Source organism: Chelonoidis abingdonii, chromosome 8 (genome assembly GCF_003597395.2).
Source record: "Chelonoidis abingdonii isolate Lonesome George chromosome 8, CheloAbing_2.0, whole genome shotgun sequence".
Taxonomy (NCBI): domain Eukaryota; kingdom Metazoa; phylum Chordata; order Testudines; family Testudinidae; genus Chelonoidis; species Chelonoidis abingdonii.
The window spans coordinates 88,092,426-88,107,940 of NC_133776.1; the positions used below are offsets into that span (position 1 = coordinate 88,092,426).

Genomic DNA, 15,515 nt, shown 5'->3' on the forward strand with positions numbered 1-15,515 from the left:
TTTTGCACAAAGCTAACAGTGAAGACTCACATTCAAAGATGTTATTTACTAGTACAGTCATTGGAGTTCTTTCAGATGATTTGTTCCTATGGGTGCTCCACTCTAGGTATGTGCGAGCACCCGCATGCTTTCCATCAGAGACTCTGGTAGCAGTGTCTTGGATCTGTGCCTCTGCCCTATAAATCCTTGTGCTTTGATTCATGGGCACATAGGGGAATGCAGAACTGCTGCCGCTCCGGTTTTTTCTCAGCTATAAAATCTGGCATGGCAAGGACTACAGTGTAGAGGGGAAGGAGGGCAGGTAGTGGAGCACCCATAGAGACAAAACATCTCAAAGAACTCCAGTTACTGTACAGGTAATTAACCTCTCCTTCGAGTAGTTGTCCCTATGCATGCTCCGCTTTAGGTGATTCTCAAGCACTGCTCCAACTATGGAGGTGGGTGCTGAGGAGAAGGATCTAGCACAGTTTGGAGAACAGCTGCACCAAAGGCTGCATCTGCTATGGAAGCATGCACAATTAGCATAGTGGTGGGAAAAGGTGTGCACAGTCGACCAGGTAGCATCTTTGAAAGTATCTACAGTGGGCAGTGGTGCTGGTACACTTTTAATAGTGGGGGTGCTGAAAGCAGTTTTTACTTTTCATTCTCATGCCTCCCCACTCATCCACTAGAGCTGGGGCTGGGAGCAGGGCCATGTCTCCAGAAGGGGAGAACCCAGATAAGGGTAAGGGGGCTGAGATGGCGGCCACAGCTGGAGGTGGGCATGAAAGTAAGAAAAAAGGGAAGAAAAAAAAATCAGATCCCAAAGAGGCAGTGAGTCTTAAAGAACCCTCTATAAGGAGCTCCTTGAGTCTGTCCCCTCTCAGCTTCCTGGGTTTCATCTTCAGCCCACATAGACCTTCCACTTCAATGGCACATGAAATCCACGGAGACAGTGGAAGCAGCTGCAATACCTGTCACTGAGGGGAAGGTTTGGCAGGGTTTGAAGCTTGGGGTTTTGGGTACAAGCCATGAAGGCCACAGACAAAAAGGGGCTGAGGGCAAGCAGGAAGTCTCAACCATGAAAACAAAGGTGGGGGGAACCTCCTACCCCAAAAGCACACAGCTTGCCCGGAGGAAAAAAATAAAACCACAAACTAAAGAAAAGAAAAGAACAAGCAAACAAGCTAAATAATGCTAATGCTACTGGGCACCACAACTCTCTGTCTCTAGCCACAGGTGGTTGAGAAGGAACTGGAGCAGATAAACTCCCCTATTTATCCTTGGATTGGAGCATGAGGATGTGTAGAGCGCAGGTACTGGCATACGGACACTGCTACCAAAAATCTGATTGAAAGCTCATAGGCGTGTGCACATACCTATAGGGACAACTGCTCAAAGAATTGCAAAATCTCTACCAGATGAGTCAAAAAAGGCTTCTCGATGGGTCAAGCTGGAAAGAGGTTTTTTTTCTGGGAGTTACTCTGGGTACCTTTGAGCAACCATCCAGTCCCTACAAAATTTTAAGCCTCTGTGCCAGATAAGAGCAGCAATTCTGTATTGGCTTGCGATGAAAGGTAGAGACAAGGTCTTGACCACTTATGCTCATTCAAGATTCCTTTGACATTTTTATAAAAGACTAGGCTTGCTAGATCCTGCATCCAGACCAACTTCCAGGTTGGTAGGTAGTTTCTGCTCACCCCTCCGTTCTAGTTTCCACTGGCTAAGGCATTCTTCACTTTTTATCCGGAACTGTGATACAGTGCTGCTGTGCATTGTTTAAAAGGTTTCCCATAGGGCATTACATTTCAAGGATGCATGAAATATATTTAAATATAGGGACAAATTTTCAGTTGGCAAAATTCCCCCAAAGGCAATGGAGTTTTGCCAGCTGAAAATTTGGCTCATAGTTCGTAAAGTTTGTTAAGTACTTTAGGATCCTTGAGTGAAAGGAAATACACAAACATCTGTTTCTCTTCATAAGATATGATTATATGTTTTTTATGTCACTAATTGTGTCTCTTTGTGTATGTTCATAGCCTCTAGTACATTGTGGATGCTACATAAATCATAAAAATATGCCCAGATGCACAATTTAAGGTTATATGCTATTCAAAGAGCAGAGTTGATGGGACTTCGTGAGGTAGTGATTTTGGCCCAGAGTTGTAGGCTTTGTTACTCAAGTTTCACAAACCTTGATATTAACAGAAATGTTTTCAGAAATGTAAATAGGTCCATTTAAAACAATCTCTTTTTGCCTGGATTGTCCTGCAGTGTTTGCAACCCAAATACTACAGCATTGCGATGCTGCTGAGAACCAGAAGGTGAAAATGGTTTTAAAAAGGGAAACTAGTTTAGTCTACTTTCACTGTCCATGATAAATAAAGCACAAGAAATGCTGTGCATAAATGAGAAGTAAAAACAGACATTTAAAACCTTTTGGCTTATTGTGTTTTTTAAAATGTTTTAAAATGATTATGTCCCCTTAAAGGCATCAAAATTCATGAGATTTTAGATCAATGGATGGATTAAAAACGGAAAACAATGAAAATGTCCATGGCATTCTTAGGTGCCATGGAAATAAAAGTAGCAATCAGTAGTGGTTGCCAATCTCCTGCTCCGAGGCACTAGACTGGATTACACATATAACACATTCATCGCTATTAAAATAAGAAGTTGTACTATTATTCCTCAGAGAAAATACATACAACTAATTAATCTTTTTACCATGTCTTAATATTCAGCCTGCAGGCCCAAAACCACATTTCAACAAGATGTGCTATCTATTCAGATCCCACACAAAATCTTACGGCCTATTTTGGCTCACCGGCTAATGAATGGCTGAATGCTCTGCCCAGTCAGTGGCTCCATGCTCATTGGCATTGGTTTTGGAGTGGACAGCCAATAGGAATAATCATTTCTTGATGCAAAATTACACACATTGTTGATGTTACAGAACATGAAGGGCATGGTGCTGAAACGTCGGAGACAGCTCCCAGCAGTACCTAAAGAATAAGATATACACATATATGAATTATGATACAGAAAAGAATTCTCATCTTACTGTGCTTAAAGGAAATGTAGCGCCCCCCATTTTTAAACACTATCTGCATATTCTTCTCAGCCTCTTATGAATGCACAGCAGGGATTGCCAAACTGCAATATGTGGGCAATATGTGACCACTCATCTTTAAGGTGCAGGTGCGAGCCCATGGAGATGACAGATCTCAGCGGTCAAGCCCCTACCCTTATCTGAATGACCTCCTGGGCTGTAGGATTCTCAGGGACTACAAGGAATCAGAGAATTGTGAGAAGAAGCTGAAGCTTCCTTCCCCTGTAAAAGCCCATACCAATAGTGCATACGATGCATCTCACCTAAGTCCTGGCCATGGGCTCTCTCATTTCCCTGCACGTATAGAAGAGAAAATCCATCGTATATCCTTATCGTTCCTTGTGGACACAATGGTGTGTCTGTAGTCTGGCTGTGTCGAGTTATAAGGAATCCATGAGCAACAGAAGGTGTTCCAGGAGGACCTGGTGGGCCTTGCAAGCCATCAGGACCAGGGGATCCCTGCGTACCCTGAAAGCCTGTTTACACAGGAGAAGCACAGCGCAGACATTTGTTCGCATATCTGTTAACTACTCGAGAACATTTCATCCAAGGAACACAGCACACTTTGAACACATTCATGAAGCCCAAGCGCTCCTACGAGTCAGGTGAATATCCTCCCCGGTTTTCAAAAGGGGTTTTAAAAGGGTAAATAAATGCAGGCCTGTAGAAATGAAGGACCTGATTTTCAGAGGTATGGAAGCAGTCACAGCTCCCAAACTCCCATTGACTTCAGTTGGCTCTAGAATTGCTCAGCATGTCTGAACATTAACCCAATGTTCTAAACTGCATGCGACAGCAAGCACAAGCGATTGTCTAATTGGCCTGTGCAGTGTTTCTTAGGTACTCAATGGCTCCAACAAGGAGGAAGGTTGGTCCAGTGGTTAGGGTGCTAGTCTGCCATGTGGGAGACCTTTGTGCAATACTCTGCCCCAGGGTACTTTCACAGGCTTCTGGTGTGGTCTTGGGCAAGTCACCCTCAGTGACTGTTCCCTGACTATAAAATAAGGAGACTAATAGTATTGCCGTATCTCACCGGTGTGTTCTGAGGACAAATGCCTTCGTGACTGAGAAGTGCTCAGAAACGACAGTAAGTGGGGGCCATGGAGTACTGTAGTTAGCTATGAACAGGGTAGGTAAGCCACTCTAAACTCACACAACTGTATGTGCACCTTAGCAAGTTAGCCCTACCGGACTTGCTTACAGGTCACAAAGCAAGTCAATGGCAGATGTGAGCTAAGTGTCTTATGCTAGAACACACTCTCTCTCTTCGAGGAGATCCACAATCTACTGTAATAGATAGAAAGATTGCAATGGGCTTTGGAACAGGCTCTAAGAATGGAAGATAAAATATGCCATAACAACCTTAGAGCAGACCATAAAAAATGTGCCTGGGAACTTCAGGTTCCTCTCTTTGTCATTGCTCTTAATTAGCTAAGTTTTAAGACTCAATTTCTAGAAAGTTGGATCTTTTTCCTTCCTGGTTCTTAAGGACATTCTCTTCTTGCAGGCTGAGAAAAGTGTTCTATTGAACTCAAAACAAAGTGAAATAAAACAACATCCAGGAAATGGATCCGGCAACAATACCGGCAGGGCTGGCTCCAGGCACCAGCCCAGCAAGCAGGTGTTTGGGATGGCTAAGAGGAAGGGGCGGCACGTCGGGCTCTCTGGCGGCAATTCAGCGGCGGGTACCTTGATCCCTCTTGGAGGGAAGGACCTGCCGCTGAATTGCCGCTGAAGAAGAAAGCGGCGCGGTGGAACTGCCGCCGATTGCGTCCCCCGCTCAAGCCGCTTGGGGCGGCAAAAACCCTGGAGCCGGCCCTGAATACCAGTACTGAGTCTGCCGCTGGGCGGTTTTAAGACTAATGACTTTTACAAGCCTACAGCATAGGCCAGCAAAGACACCATATTGGACTATCTAACAGCAGGATAGCTGGGACACCCTATCCTAAAAATTTAGCATTGTTGCGTGCGAATTGCAACAGAATACAAGTCCTGACATTTGTCTGTATTCTTAAGAAGCTATTCTTTTTTTTTTAAACATACCAACCCCCTTTCTCCTCACCAGAATTAGGGTACTTATTATACCTGGTTGGCCTGGAAGTCCTCTCTCGCCTTTGCGTCCTCCCGGACCATCAAACCCAGGAAGTCCATCTCGCCCAGGATCCCCAGGAAGGCCTACTGGACCTAGAAAAATAAATGGAGCAATGGAAGTTACACTCTTGCAAGCATACCTAAGTCTCAGCAAATAAACCCAGGAACCTCTCTAGAGGAAACGGTCTACTGCATCCTGTTAACTAGTCACTTCCTAGAAACATAAGCAGTAAAGCCTGCAGTCCACAGCGATCATACCTGGCACACCTGGTGGGCCTGACAATCCAGGTGGCCCTTTCAATCCCGGCTGGCCTGGTGGACCTGGAGGACCCGGGTCACCTTTTACTACAATGGTTTTTCCAGCAGGGCCAGGTAAGCCTGGTGGACCTAGGATAAAGCAAGTTTGTATTAGAGAGACAGACAATCCAAGATGGAGGTGACTCCAAAAGACACAAAGGGAAGTTTGATTAGTTCATCAGCCCTATAATTCTTTAAGATGACATTGGCCAAGACATCTGATCAACGGAATAAACAGTGCAACTAGAGGTCTAAGTCAAAAATTTGCTCTTAGTTGCATCTTTGCAAAAAGGATAGACTGACTCTTATAGGGGCTGTTCCACATATCCAAGGAAACACGGAGTAAAGTCAGCTTTATTACTAGTGTTAAACTGTGCTGAAGTCCTTTTCTCCATGGTACCCTTGAGTGAACACGAAACGACTACATAATAAAAACTCAGCGGAGGAAGTGTTGGAACGGGAAATCATCAGCTACCTCCTCCTGAGCAGCTTCTTTCCACTGAATGAAGAGGAATGGGTCTACATCAGATATCTAAGTGGCTTTTCCCTTACTAGGAAAGTGGAAGGAAAGTTTTAAAAACAATGAATGGTGTTTGTTATTTTATAATGGTGTTTAAATTGCTGTTCATATCATCGTACAACAAGGACAAATTCCATTGCTGGAGTATCTCTGTCTAACCTGAGTGAGTTACACCAGGAATGGACTTGGTTCCATGCCTTTGGGTCCAATTCTACCTCCCTGAAGCCAAGAAAGTGGCAGGGTAGCATCAACCATGATTCATACCTGGTGGACCTGACAGACCTTGATCACCTTTAAAACCAATTGCTCCTGGAGGCCCAATCGGACCCTTCATACCTGAAACACCAAAGCAATACAGTTACACAGTGAAAGTATGTGCTTTCTGAAAAAATCTACAGCATGAGTGCCCAAAGCGGCCTCCTCTCCTCTACTAGTTGGACATTACTGAGTTCTAAAGGCTTTGTTTGAAATGATTTTTAAATACCTGGAAATCCTGGAACACCTGGAACCCCAGGATCACCTTTCATTCCATTCAGGCCGGGACGACCAGGATCACCCTAAACAAAGTAGCTTTACAATTATTTAATCCTCTCACTGAGTCTCAGGAAAGAAAAAAGGTGGACTGGGGACAAACAAGAATATAGGATTTCCAAGCTTTCTTGCTACACACAGAAACTTAATGAGCCAGGAAACAGCACCATGAATGTATAAATCCACAGCAAACGAAGGAGAGCATGCAATAGAGCTCATTTATTACTACATCTGTGAACAGGATCAGTGGGTGGCCCACAGTGGTATCTCTCTCTCTCTCACACACACACACACACACCCCCACACTCTCTCTCTGGGAGACGTGCCATCATCCCTCACTGGCAAGGGGCAACAGAGCAAGGATGGTGCATTAGCTACTGTTGCTCTCACTTAAACACTATGGAGAAATCCTGCCCAGCCACCTGTGTGGGGGAGGAAAGAGGTTAGCGGTGATCCCAACATCCTCTACACCTCCCCTGCCCACTAGACGCCAGGATCTGTTCCAGAGTGTTAGAGACTACAGTCTCGCTTTATGCTCATTATAAAATGCATCTTCCAATTAGAAGGCTTCACATTTTATTCTTTTTAAAAATAAAACACTCCCAGCTAGAAATAAGCATCACTCCTTATCATACCTGGCGTCCAGGTTGTCCTTGATCTCCTTTTAGACCAGGGAGGCCAGGCTGGCCTGGCTGACCTAGGTTTCCTTTTTCTCCTTTAAATCCTCCATTTCCAGGGGGACCCCGTGGACCTTCTGGCCCTGGCAGACCTTGATATTACATAACAGATGTTCATGGATCAGTATGAGTCAGACTGCCCATGACTCCTGTGCATTATGTATGGATTTGCATAAAGGACTGTGGTCGCTACATTAATATATATATATATATTTTAGCTCGGCTTCCCCCACCACCCAATGCAAAGTGCATGGCTAGGGCTAATCTAATGGGAATACATAGTGTTTTCCCCTTCTCAAGTATTTTCTTGATTGATCAACTCCATTGTGAAAGCCGGTGACACAGAGTGACACACACAGAGAGTAAAATGCTGCCACTTACTGCAGACAGAGTTTGATGTTTCCATTGAGGGAGGCAGAACTGGTGTGCCCTCTCCCCAAAGTGCTGCTCCTGACTGAGGAAGGTAAAAAATGCCGCTAAATCCTGCCTCTCTTGGAGGCTGTTCCACCTCTAAGAGGCAGAGGAGACAGGCATAGGGGTCAAAGGAGAGGTTTTCCCAACCAAAGCTCAGGGGTGAATGCCCCTTTCAGTTGATTAATCTCCTCTCCAATAATTAGGCTGATTTCAATATATAAACCCCAATGGAGATTGTACATTTGTTTCAATTATTTTCTCTAACATTCAGGATCAGTTTTTTCTTAAAGGTACACAACAAATTTCTCCACTGAGCAGTAGGGAGTACCTAAACACGACCCTAAATTGCATTACTCTTTCCTTTATGTAGGCAGAGGGTGAAATACCCTGCTGTTGATGTTTTCATGTAAAGTTCATAAAAACAACTCATAGTGTACTGAAAACAAAACACCCGATCAGATCATTTCACCTTCGTTCGACAGTGATAAATACAAGGTCATCGTTACTCATAAGTGACACAAACTGTATGGCAAGTAAAATGGAAAGTGCTGCTATGATTTAAGTCACATATCCATTTATACCTTTGTATGTGGAGATGAAGGGGTCTAACAAATAGAGTCTTCTCTTTGCTGGAGAATTCATGACTTTCTCCTCCTTACTTCTACCCATGTAATAAGATTTTATACGTGTACTGGCGTTTCAATTCTTCTGAAACCTTTAACAATTTAAAGTCTCTCTTTAAAGTCCTCCCAAGAGGCCATGTACAGAGAATGGATTTGATGAGCGAGATTTCTGCATGCAGTTCTGAAGATAAAACCCTAACCATTTCTTTTTAAAATTCAGTGGCAAATTTAGTGCCACATATCAAACAAGTCGTGCAGTTGACAGCTAAAGACACATGCCACCATACAAGCTTATTCTGAAGAGAAACTGGGCCTGGTACTGCACACATGAGAAGTTATTACAGGTTAGCTTCTCAGGAATGCTAACTGTCAACAGGTACCATCTACAGGGTATCCACAGCACTTAAAAACAATCTTTGAATTACAGAGAAACATCAATTTTTCATATGACAAATGCAATGCAGTAAAATAAGTTGACCAAGTTAAGAATCTAACCTGGAGGACCTGGAAGGATCAGAGTTCACCAAAGCCCAATGATCGATGTTAGAAGGATCAGACATCACACAGTACAAAACAAGATTACTAGTTAGAAATAGTACGGATGATAGTATATGCACTAAACAATAACCCGTTTCACCAGTATATTTTGTATTTACAACATAATCAACATGCATGCAAAAAACCATACATGAGTAGGCAAATACATACATTTTCACATACAACTTATTCTGGTGATTAGGCTACTAAGGCCAACATGAAACTCTTCATTAAATCAGAAACTTAAGCTTTACTGAAGAGCATGTTTTTGCTTTAACGTTACAAGTGAGGTCTGCTGCCAGTTAGTCTTATACAAATGAGGGTTGTCCTAAGTAACCATTTCACTGACAACACTCAGTCTCTGCATGGCCTGGAGTCTGGTGAATATCCAGCTGAATTAATAGATTCAGAAACTTTCACCTTCTTTTTGGCTGAAATTCATCTCTGTGCAGAGGGTTAGCACACGATGCAATCACCTCTTAAGTCCCACTGCACAGATGCGAATGTCACCATTTGTGAAAGGAAGTTGAAGAGCAGAATACTAGTGAGCAATACAAAAAAATGGAACAAAAGAAAAATTTTTAAATGTGCACTAGTCAGGTGCTAGAAATGTAATCTGGAGGAAAACATATAGCATGACATGTACATCTATGCTTAGAACTGTTCTCTTGTTGGCATCATTCTTGACAAAAAATGCCACAAAATGCTAATTGGTCTGTTTTAATTTCTTAGGGAGATTTTTTTTATGCTGCAACACACTTGGAAAGTCAATTTAATGGTTCTTCTGTTCAGTGTAGGCAAGTCTTTAGTGACCTCCCTGACATCTTCCAGAATTAAGACAATCTGGATCCATTACCTCTCACCCATTTTCATGTCAGTGAAATGATTTAAATATATATTTCATGCAACGTTCAGCTAAAAACCAAAGTGAACATGTCAGGTTTATCTCAATGCTCTATTTTTCTACACTTTTGACACTTTATTAATAGTAGCTTTATAATAGTTAAAAATAGCATCTTGTTGCTAATGTTAATTTCTTATACAATGTATGTAAGTTTTGCTATGATTTCCAAATACGACGCATGACTAGCTGAGAGTCTGTGCTGAATTTGGTGAGATAAAGAGTATTAGACAAAACTTGGAGTAGGGCTAGCTCAGGTGGCCCTCCATCTTGAACTGAAGCCCCTCTGCTTACCCAAGATGCGGGGCCTCTCCTGAAGCATGACTGCTATTCAAGCCACACTGTGTGATGGCTTTGTGATGCAGACAAAACCACAATTAGATAAAAAGAGACCACATTCTTTTTATACTTTAAGACCTAGAGTGAGATGTGGACATAGGTTGGTACATTAAGTCTCTAGCAGCACTTAGTGTACACAGTTAAAACTAAATTGGATTCATTATTGAACTTTGATCACAGCACTTTGTTTCCTAAAAGTCATCAGAGCAAAACTTTCAAGACTTCATTGAATAAAATTGTAATTACACAGGTATGCCAAGTCATTTTCATTCTAAAGACAGACACTGGGACGTTACAACAGTTGGCTAGTGCTACGTGCACAATATACTATGATTTAAATAAATCTGAAAAAATGGCTAAGCACTTATGAAACATCTTCTGCAGCCTTATAGAGGAGATAGCTTTGTGCTCCAATTTAGTTAGACTAATAAATGGCAATGGAAGCCTCATTCTGTTCTACTAACTTTATGGAGATGAAATAAGGTTATGAAAATAAAGGCTTGTCTACGTGGGAAAATTATACTGGCATAAGCTAATGTGAATTTGAAGTGCTATAGTTATACTAGTATAGTCTGTGGGTAGACACTTGTATTCTCATATAAGAGGGCCTTTTTTGGGTAGTTTATGTCACTTTGGAAGGCATTTAAGCTTAAAAAAGCCATTCTAATTCTAAAATAAGAGGGCCCACACAGGGAGTTATACCAGTTTAACCATATCAATACAACTGGCAAAGCTTTCACGTGTAGACAAGCCCTAAGCGGCTATTCATAATACCTGTAACTAGAACTGTGTAACAGCATGAATGATAATTATCTTTCTGCACAGCCTGCCCGTGGAAAAGTCTTCTTTCACTTCCCTCTACATGCACTGGCATACACATCTACTTTCCTTCCTCCTGCTGCTTGTTAATAAAAAGCCTATAGGTCTCCTCAGACCCCAGCTTGTTTGGTGAACAACAAATATTTTACAGAGAACAAGTATCACAACAGAGGCACCACATGAGGTGCCCATTGCCTCACGTTTCTTTTATTTCATTTAGTGTTTTCCTTCTCTAAAACTCAAAACAACAATCAAGATAGCCACATTACATTTGCAGGACACAGAATGAAAAAAATAAGGAATTCTTGGATCTCAAAATCTACATTTAAGATTATATAAAACATATGCTTATCAACTTTTCCAAAGAAATAAAATAATCGATTATGAAGGCTAATCCAGACTGTGTTCCTTATATGGTGTCCTCACTCCTGGCTGTCCATAATCAACAACTGCAGGTTTTACAGAAATGAATGTTGTCATCTCACTGATCTGCAAACCATGGATCTCCAGGCAAGGGATGAGGACACTGTGCAGAATACCAGTTTTTAAAAGGGGAGGGTGGAAGAAATCTTACTTTTCCCCTTTCAGCTGGACTGGGTAGAAATATTACAAAATACATTTCCCAGTCAGGGGTGCAATCCTGCAGGGTTCTGAAAGCCACCAGCAGGATGCCACATGATCTTAACTCATCTGCAGTTAGGGAACAAAAGGTGCCCAGCACTTCCCAGGATCAGTCTCCAAATGACGGACATAGTGGAGTCTGAAAGCCTGCATTTGGCTCTCCTGCACTACTACTAATCAAAGGTATGTATGAAGAATGACTTGGTATACCTGACTTTAGTTCTCTACATCTGTACATCAAAAAAGGGTTTTTTAAAGTGTACACATTCAACTTCATGCAAAATTTCTATTTTGGAGTTAAGGGGCTAACCTGAAGGACCTGGAAGTAGGGATCAAAGTTCACCAAGGCCATCATTACAACAGGGGGAAAAACATCAAAACTGTTAGAAATGTCAATGTATTAAACTAAACCTTTCAATTTAGATTTAGCTCAATATTGCTTTACATATGGTATGCAAACACCAAACTATTATTGTTCACGGTCAATAATAAAACAGAGAGTTAAAAACAGTGCTTCATTCTGTTAGGAATCTGCTTTACTGTATTAGCTATTAATAAACCCTTGCTATTATCATCATGCCAAACTCATCCCAGATGTAGCTCAGTAGAAATCAATGGAATGATACCGGGTTTGAATTTTGTCACTTTAACTAGTATGAAAATATACCCAGAAGTTAAGCAATGGATGTATCTGATTCACAAATTTTATTTATTATTTTCTTAGACGTGGGATAATTTGTCAGCAGCACAGTTGCTTTTATGATTAACTGCCTGAGGTTGAAATCTTATGAAAGCAGCATTTCAACAATGGGCTATAGTCATTTTGTTCTACAAAGTGCTGATTGTAATAGAACTGCAATAATAGTTTGGTTTATCCACATTAGTCCATGCACAAATGAGCAAGACAAACATTTCACTTTATACACTCCATGCAACAAAAATGGAGATGAAAGAGAGAAAACATGCCTGAGCAAAACTTCACTGGTGTTTTCCAACTGATAACCTAAAAAGTGCACAAAATAATGGTCTTGTCTTCTATCTTGCCAACTGATTTAGGTTAATAATTGCAGGGTTTATATGAAACATGTAAACAGGATCAGAGACCAGCAGAGATATACCTATGCTACAAGTGAAATATGGGATCACAAATTGTTCACAATTTAATGTTTTACTTCATACAGTTTAGATTTTGAGGGGTAACTTCGTATGAGAAATTATTTTAAGTAAAGGCTCTGATCATTATAGAACAGCAATCAGCTGTCCTATGGAATGTTTCATCATCATCATAATCCTTTGCACTTAGATACCACTTTTCATCTGAAGATCTCAAAGGTCTAGCTTGTTAGAGCCCTTACTTGGAGTTGCATCTACTTGCCCCAGAGGTTAATTTGGCTCCAACCTCACAATACTAAAGACCTTAGAAAATTTATATTGAAAAAACCCCTACAACTCCCCCCCCCCAATTGCCAATATACAGATAGTAGTTATTTTGTAAATGCACTAACTCAATGTTTACCTTCCTCACCCAGAACTTTCACCAATGAAAAATCCCAAATTCAGAATACTTGCAAAGTTTCAATTTCAAAAAAAAAAAAAAGTATATTCTATCTGTAAGCAAGCAAACAACTTTACTTCAATAAGCTGCTTCTCTTGAAAATGAATGTCAAGCACATTGGGTGTCAATTTATAGTATTAGCTGCTAATTATTTTCAAATCCAAGTAACAACTGTGAGACAAGGCCTTGAGAGGTGAAAAACAGAATATTCACTGACACTGTCCTTAATCGCTCAAAAGTGGCATCTTAATATCGATTCATTTTCCATGAAATATATAAGCACACAAATTAATCTAATTCCTCAGTACACCAGGGATCTGCTCAGTGATGTTAACCCAGCATGGAATTCATCATTTCCAGAATTAGTAGATGCAGGAACAAGATGCAAACATGGAATGGAAAGATGAAGACTGCATTGTGTTGCACTGAATCCACTGGAACGTGTGACACGATGGAACAATGATGTGCATATATGATGTTGAGATGAAGAAACCACTATCCAATTTGATCATGCTGTGATGCTAATATGAATTTGATTTTCATGGGTCCTAGAACAATGGAGTTGATTACTTTTATTTTTGTGCACAATGAAATTCATTGATCATGTGACAATACCACAAAGGCATATTTGGCAGATGCTGCAAAAGTTGATTTGGTGCTCTCTAGATGATTGCTGTGACAACATGCTGAGAATCTCACGTGTATCAATGCATTGTATTTTGCTGCCAGGTACGAGCAGGATCTTTCAAAAAAGAGACTAGCAGAAATTAAGATTTTTATTTGTTTTTAGTATCTTAATATTCTTGCTTTTGGCAAGACAGCCTTTTAGTTACCAAGAACTATTTCAAGGTTATAGCATGGAAACACAGCTGTCAGCCAAACGCTATATCAAAAGAATTCGTCTGAAATTCAGAAGTTCTAAAGGCTGATAACCTGCCAGCAAAATAAAGAATTATTGACAGAGATGGACTGTTATGAACTGCATTCCTACCTGGTCTCCCTGGTACACCTTGTGGACCAGGACTACCTTTAGGACCTTCCATAGGTGGCCCAGGCAGGCCTGGTGGACCTTGTGGACCTTGTAGACCGGGGAATCCCTGGAAACCTCTTTCACCCTTGAAACCTGTAAGTCCTGGGGATCCTGGAGGGCCAGGTAATCCCATCTCGCCTTTTTGCCCTGTTAAACCAAACAGACATGTTTATGGATGCTGTATTTAGTTCAGTTACATGTACAATATGGAAACTTCAGTTGAAGTACTAGGACTTGATTCTATTCTTGCTTATAAAGGTGTAAATCTGAACACACCTCACTGGCACCAACGGCGTTACACCAGTATAAATCTGGCACGAGAGGACAATCAGACTCGAAAGAGCTGAGATTTCTTGCAGGACAAGAAGTTGCATAACTAGGGGCACGCAAGAGGACCTTGCTAAATCTCACTTTGCTTTCTTCAAATCCACAGATGGTCAAACTCATAAGGGTCTCACAACGCCACTTCTGAGCAAAGGTTTAATGCATGTGACATTGCTGTGGTGAGATTCCCCAGTATTAAGACTTTATTAATTTCATACGATATAGCACAGAGCGTTAAGACATACTGGATACAATTTTCAAAAGTGGCCAAGTGATTTAGGAGTCTTAGTCACCTTGAAAGTCAAAGGAAATTAGACTCCTAAGTGTCTAAGTCACTTCTGAAAATTTGCAAGTGACTTTTGAAAGTCACTTAGGTGCTTCTGCAAATTTTACCCATTGTCATACCTTATAACTAAGCCATATTTGTTAGGAGTAAATCAACAAAGTACAGTGCGTGATGCAGTCGATTTAACCATCTTGTCTTTTTTGCTTAATTGTTAATTCACTAAGTTCAATAGTGAGCCATGGGTCTCTCAGTTACTGATGCAAATTAGAGAGGTCCTACTGTAGTATATGAGATAAGTTACTGCTACGTTGTTAATTTGGTACAGCATAACGATATCAGCTAAATGTCTACCACCTTTTCTCCCTTTTGTGAGTATATACATTTTACAAACATACTTATTAAGGAAAGAACAATGACACTTTGCCTGATAATCCTGGGAGACCAGGAGGTCCTGGGCGCCCAAAACCTGGTTGACCTGAAAAGAAACAGATTAATCTTTTTACAAATGTGGAGTGCTCAACTCTCCAGAAGCAGGAAGCCTAGGGTGAGGATAAGAAGTTAAAATCCCTTACTGGTAATTTGGTTTCCTTAATGAGGGGGCTCTAATAGGGTTCTCGCTCACTTCCACATCTCCCCTCAGAGTTAAGGGATCTCCTCCAAGCTGATATGCTGCTTACATAGCATGTTCCTTTCCATCCTCAAGATGGTCTTTCACATTATGGGTTTTGGTAAATATTCATTTATAGTTGTGTGATAGTAGCTATTTTTAAGGGAGTACCTTCTGGATCCAAGAAAGTTCTAGAGCAGGGATGGACATTTTTAAGGTAGTAGAGGGCCACATAACCCACTAAAATGCTTT

At 41.2% G+C, this 15,515-nt stretch overlaps 1 protein-coding gene across 1 annotated transcript in view; it reads right to left on the reverse strand.

Annotated features, from left to right (window-relative positions):
• COL4A5 (collagen type IV alpha 5 chain) overlaps positions 1–15,515 on the reverse strand; it is a 157,876-nt gene that overhangs the window by 6,252 nt on the left and 136,109 nt on the right. The window contains exons 40-48 of the mRNA XM_032788201.2: positions 15,081–15,131; positions 14,008–14,193; positions 7,166–7,299; positions 6,484–6,556; positions 6,264–6,335; positions 5,441–5,569; positions 5,177–5,275; positions 3,355–3,567; positions 2,807–2,984 (exon numbers count right to left, since the gene is read on the reverse strand). Coding sequence (XP_032644092.1) covers positions 2,807–2,984; positions 3,355–3,567; positions 5,177–5,275; positions 5,441–5,569; positions 6,264–6,335; positions 6,484–6,556; positions 7,166–7,299; positions 14,008–14,193; positions 15,081–15,131 — 1,135 coding nt within the window. The remainder of the gene's footprint in view (positions 1–2,806; positions 2,985–3,354; positions 3,568–5,176; positions 5,276–5,440; positions 5,570–6,263; positions 6,336–6,483; positions 6,557–7,165; positions 7,300–14,007; positions 14,194–15,080; positions 15,132–15,515) is intronic.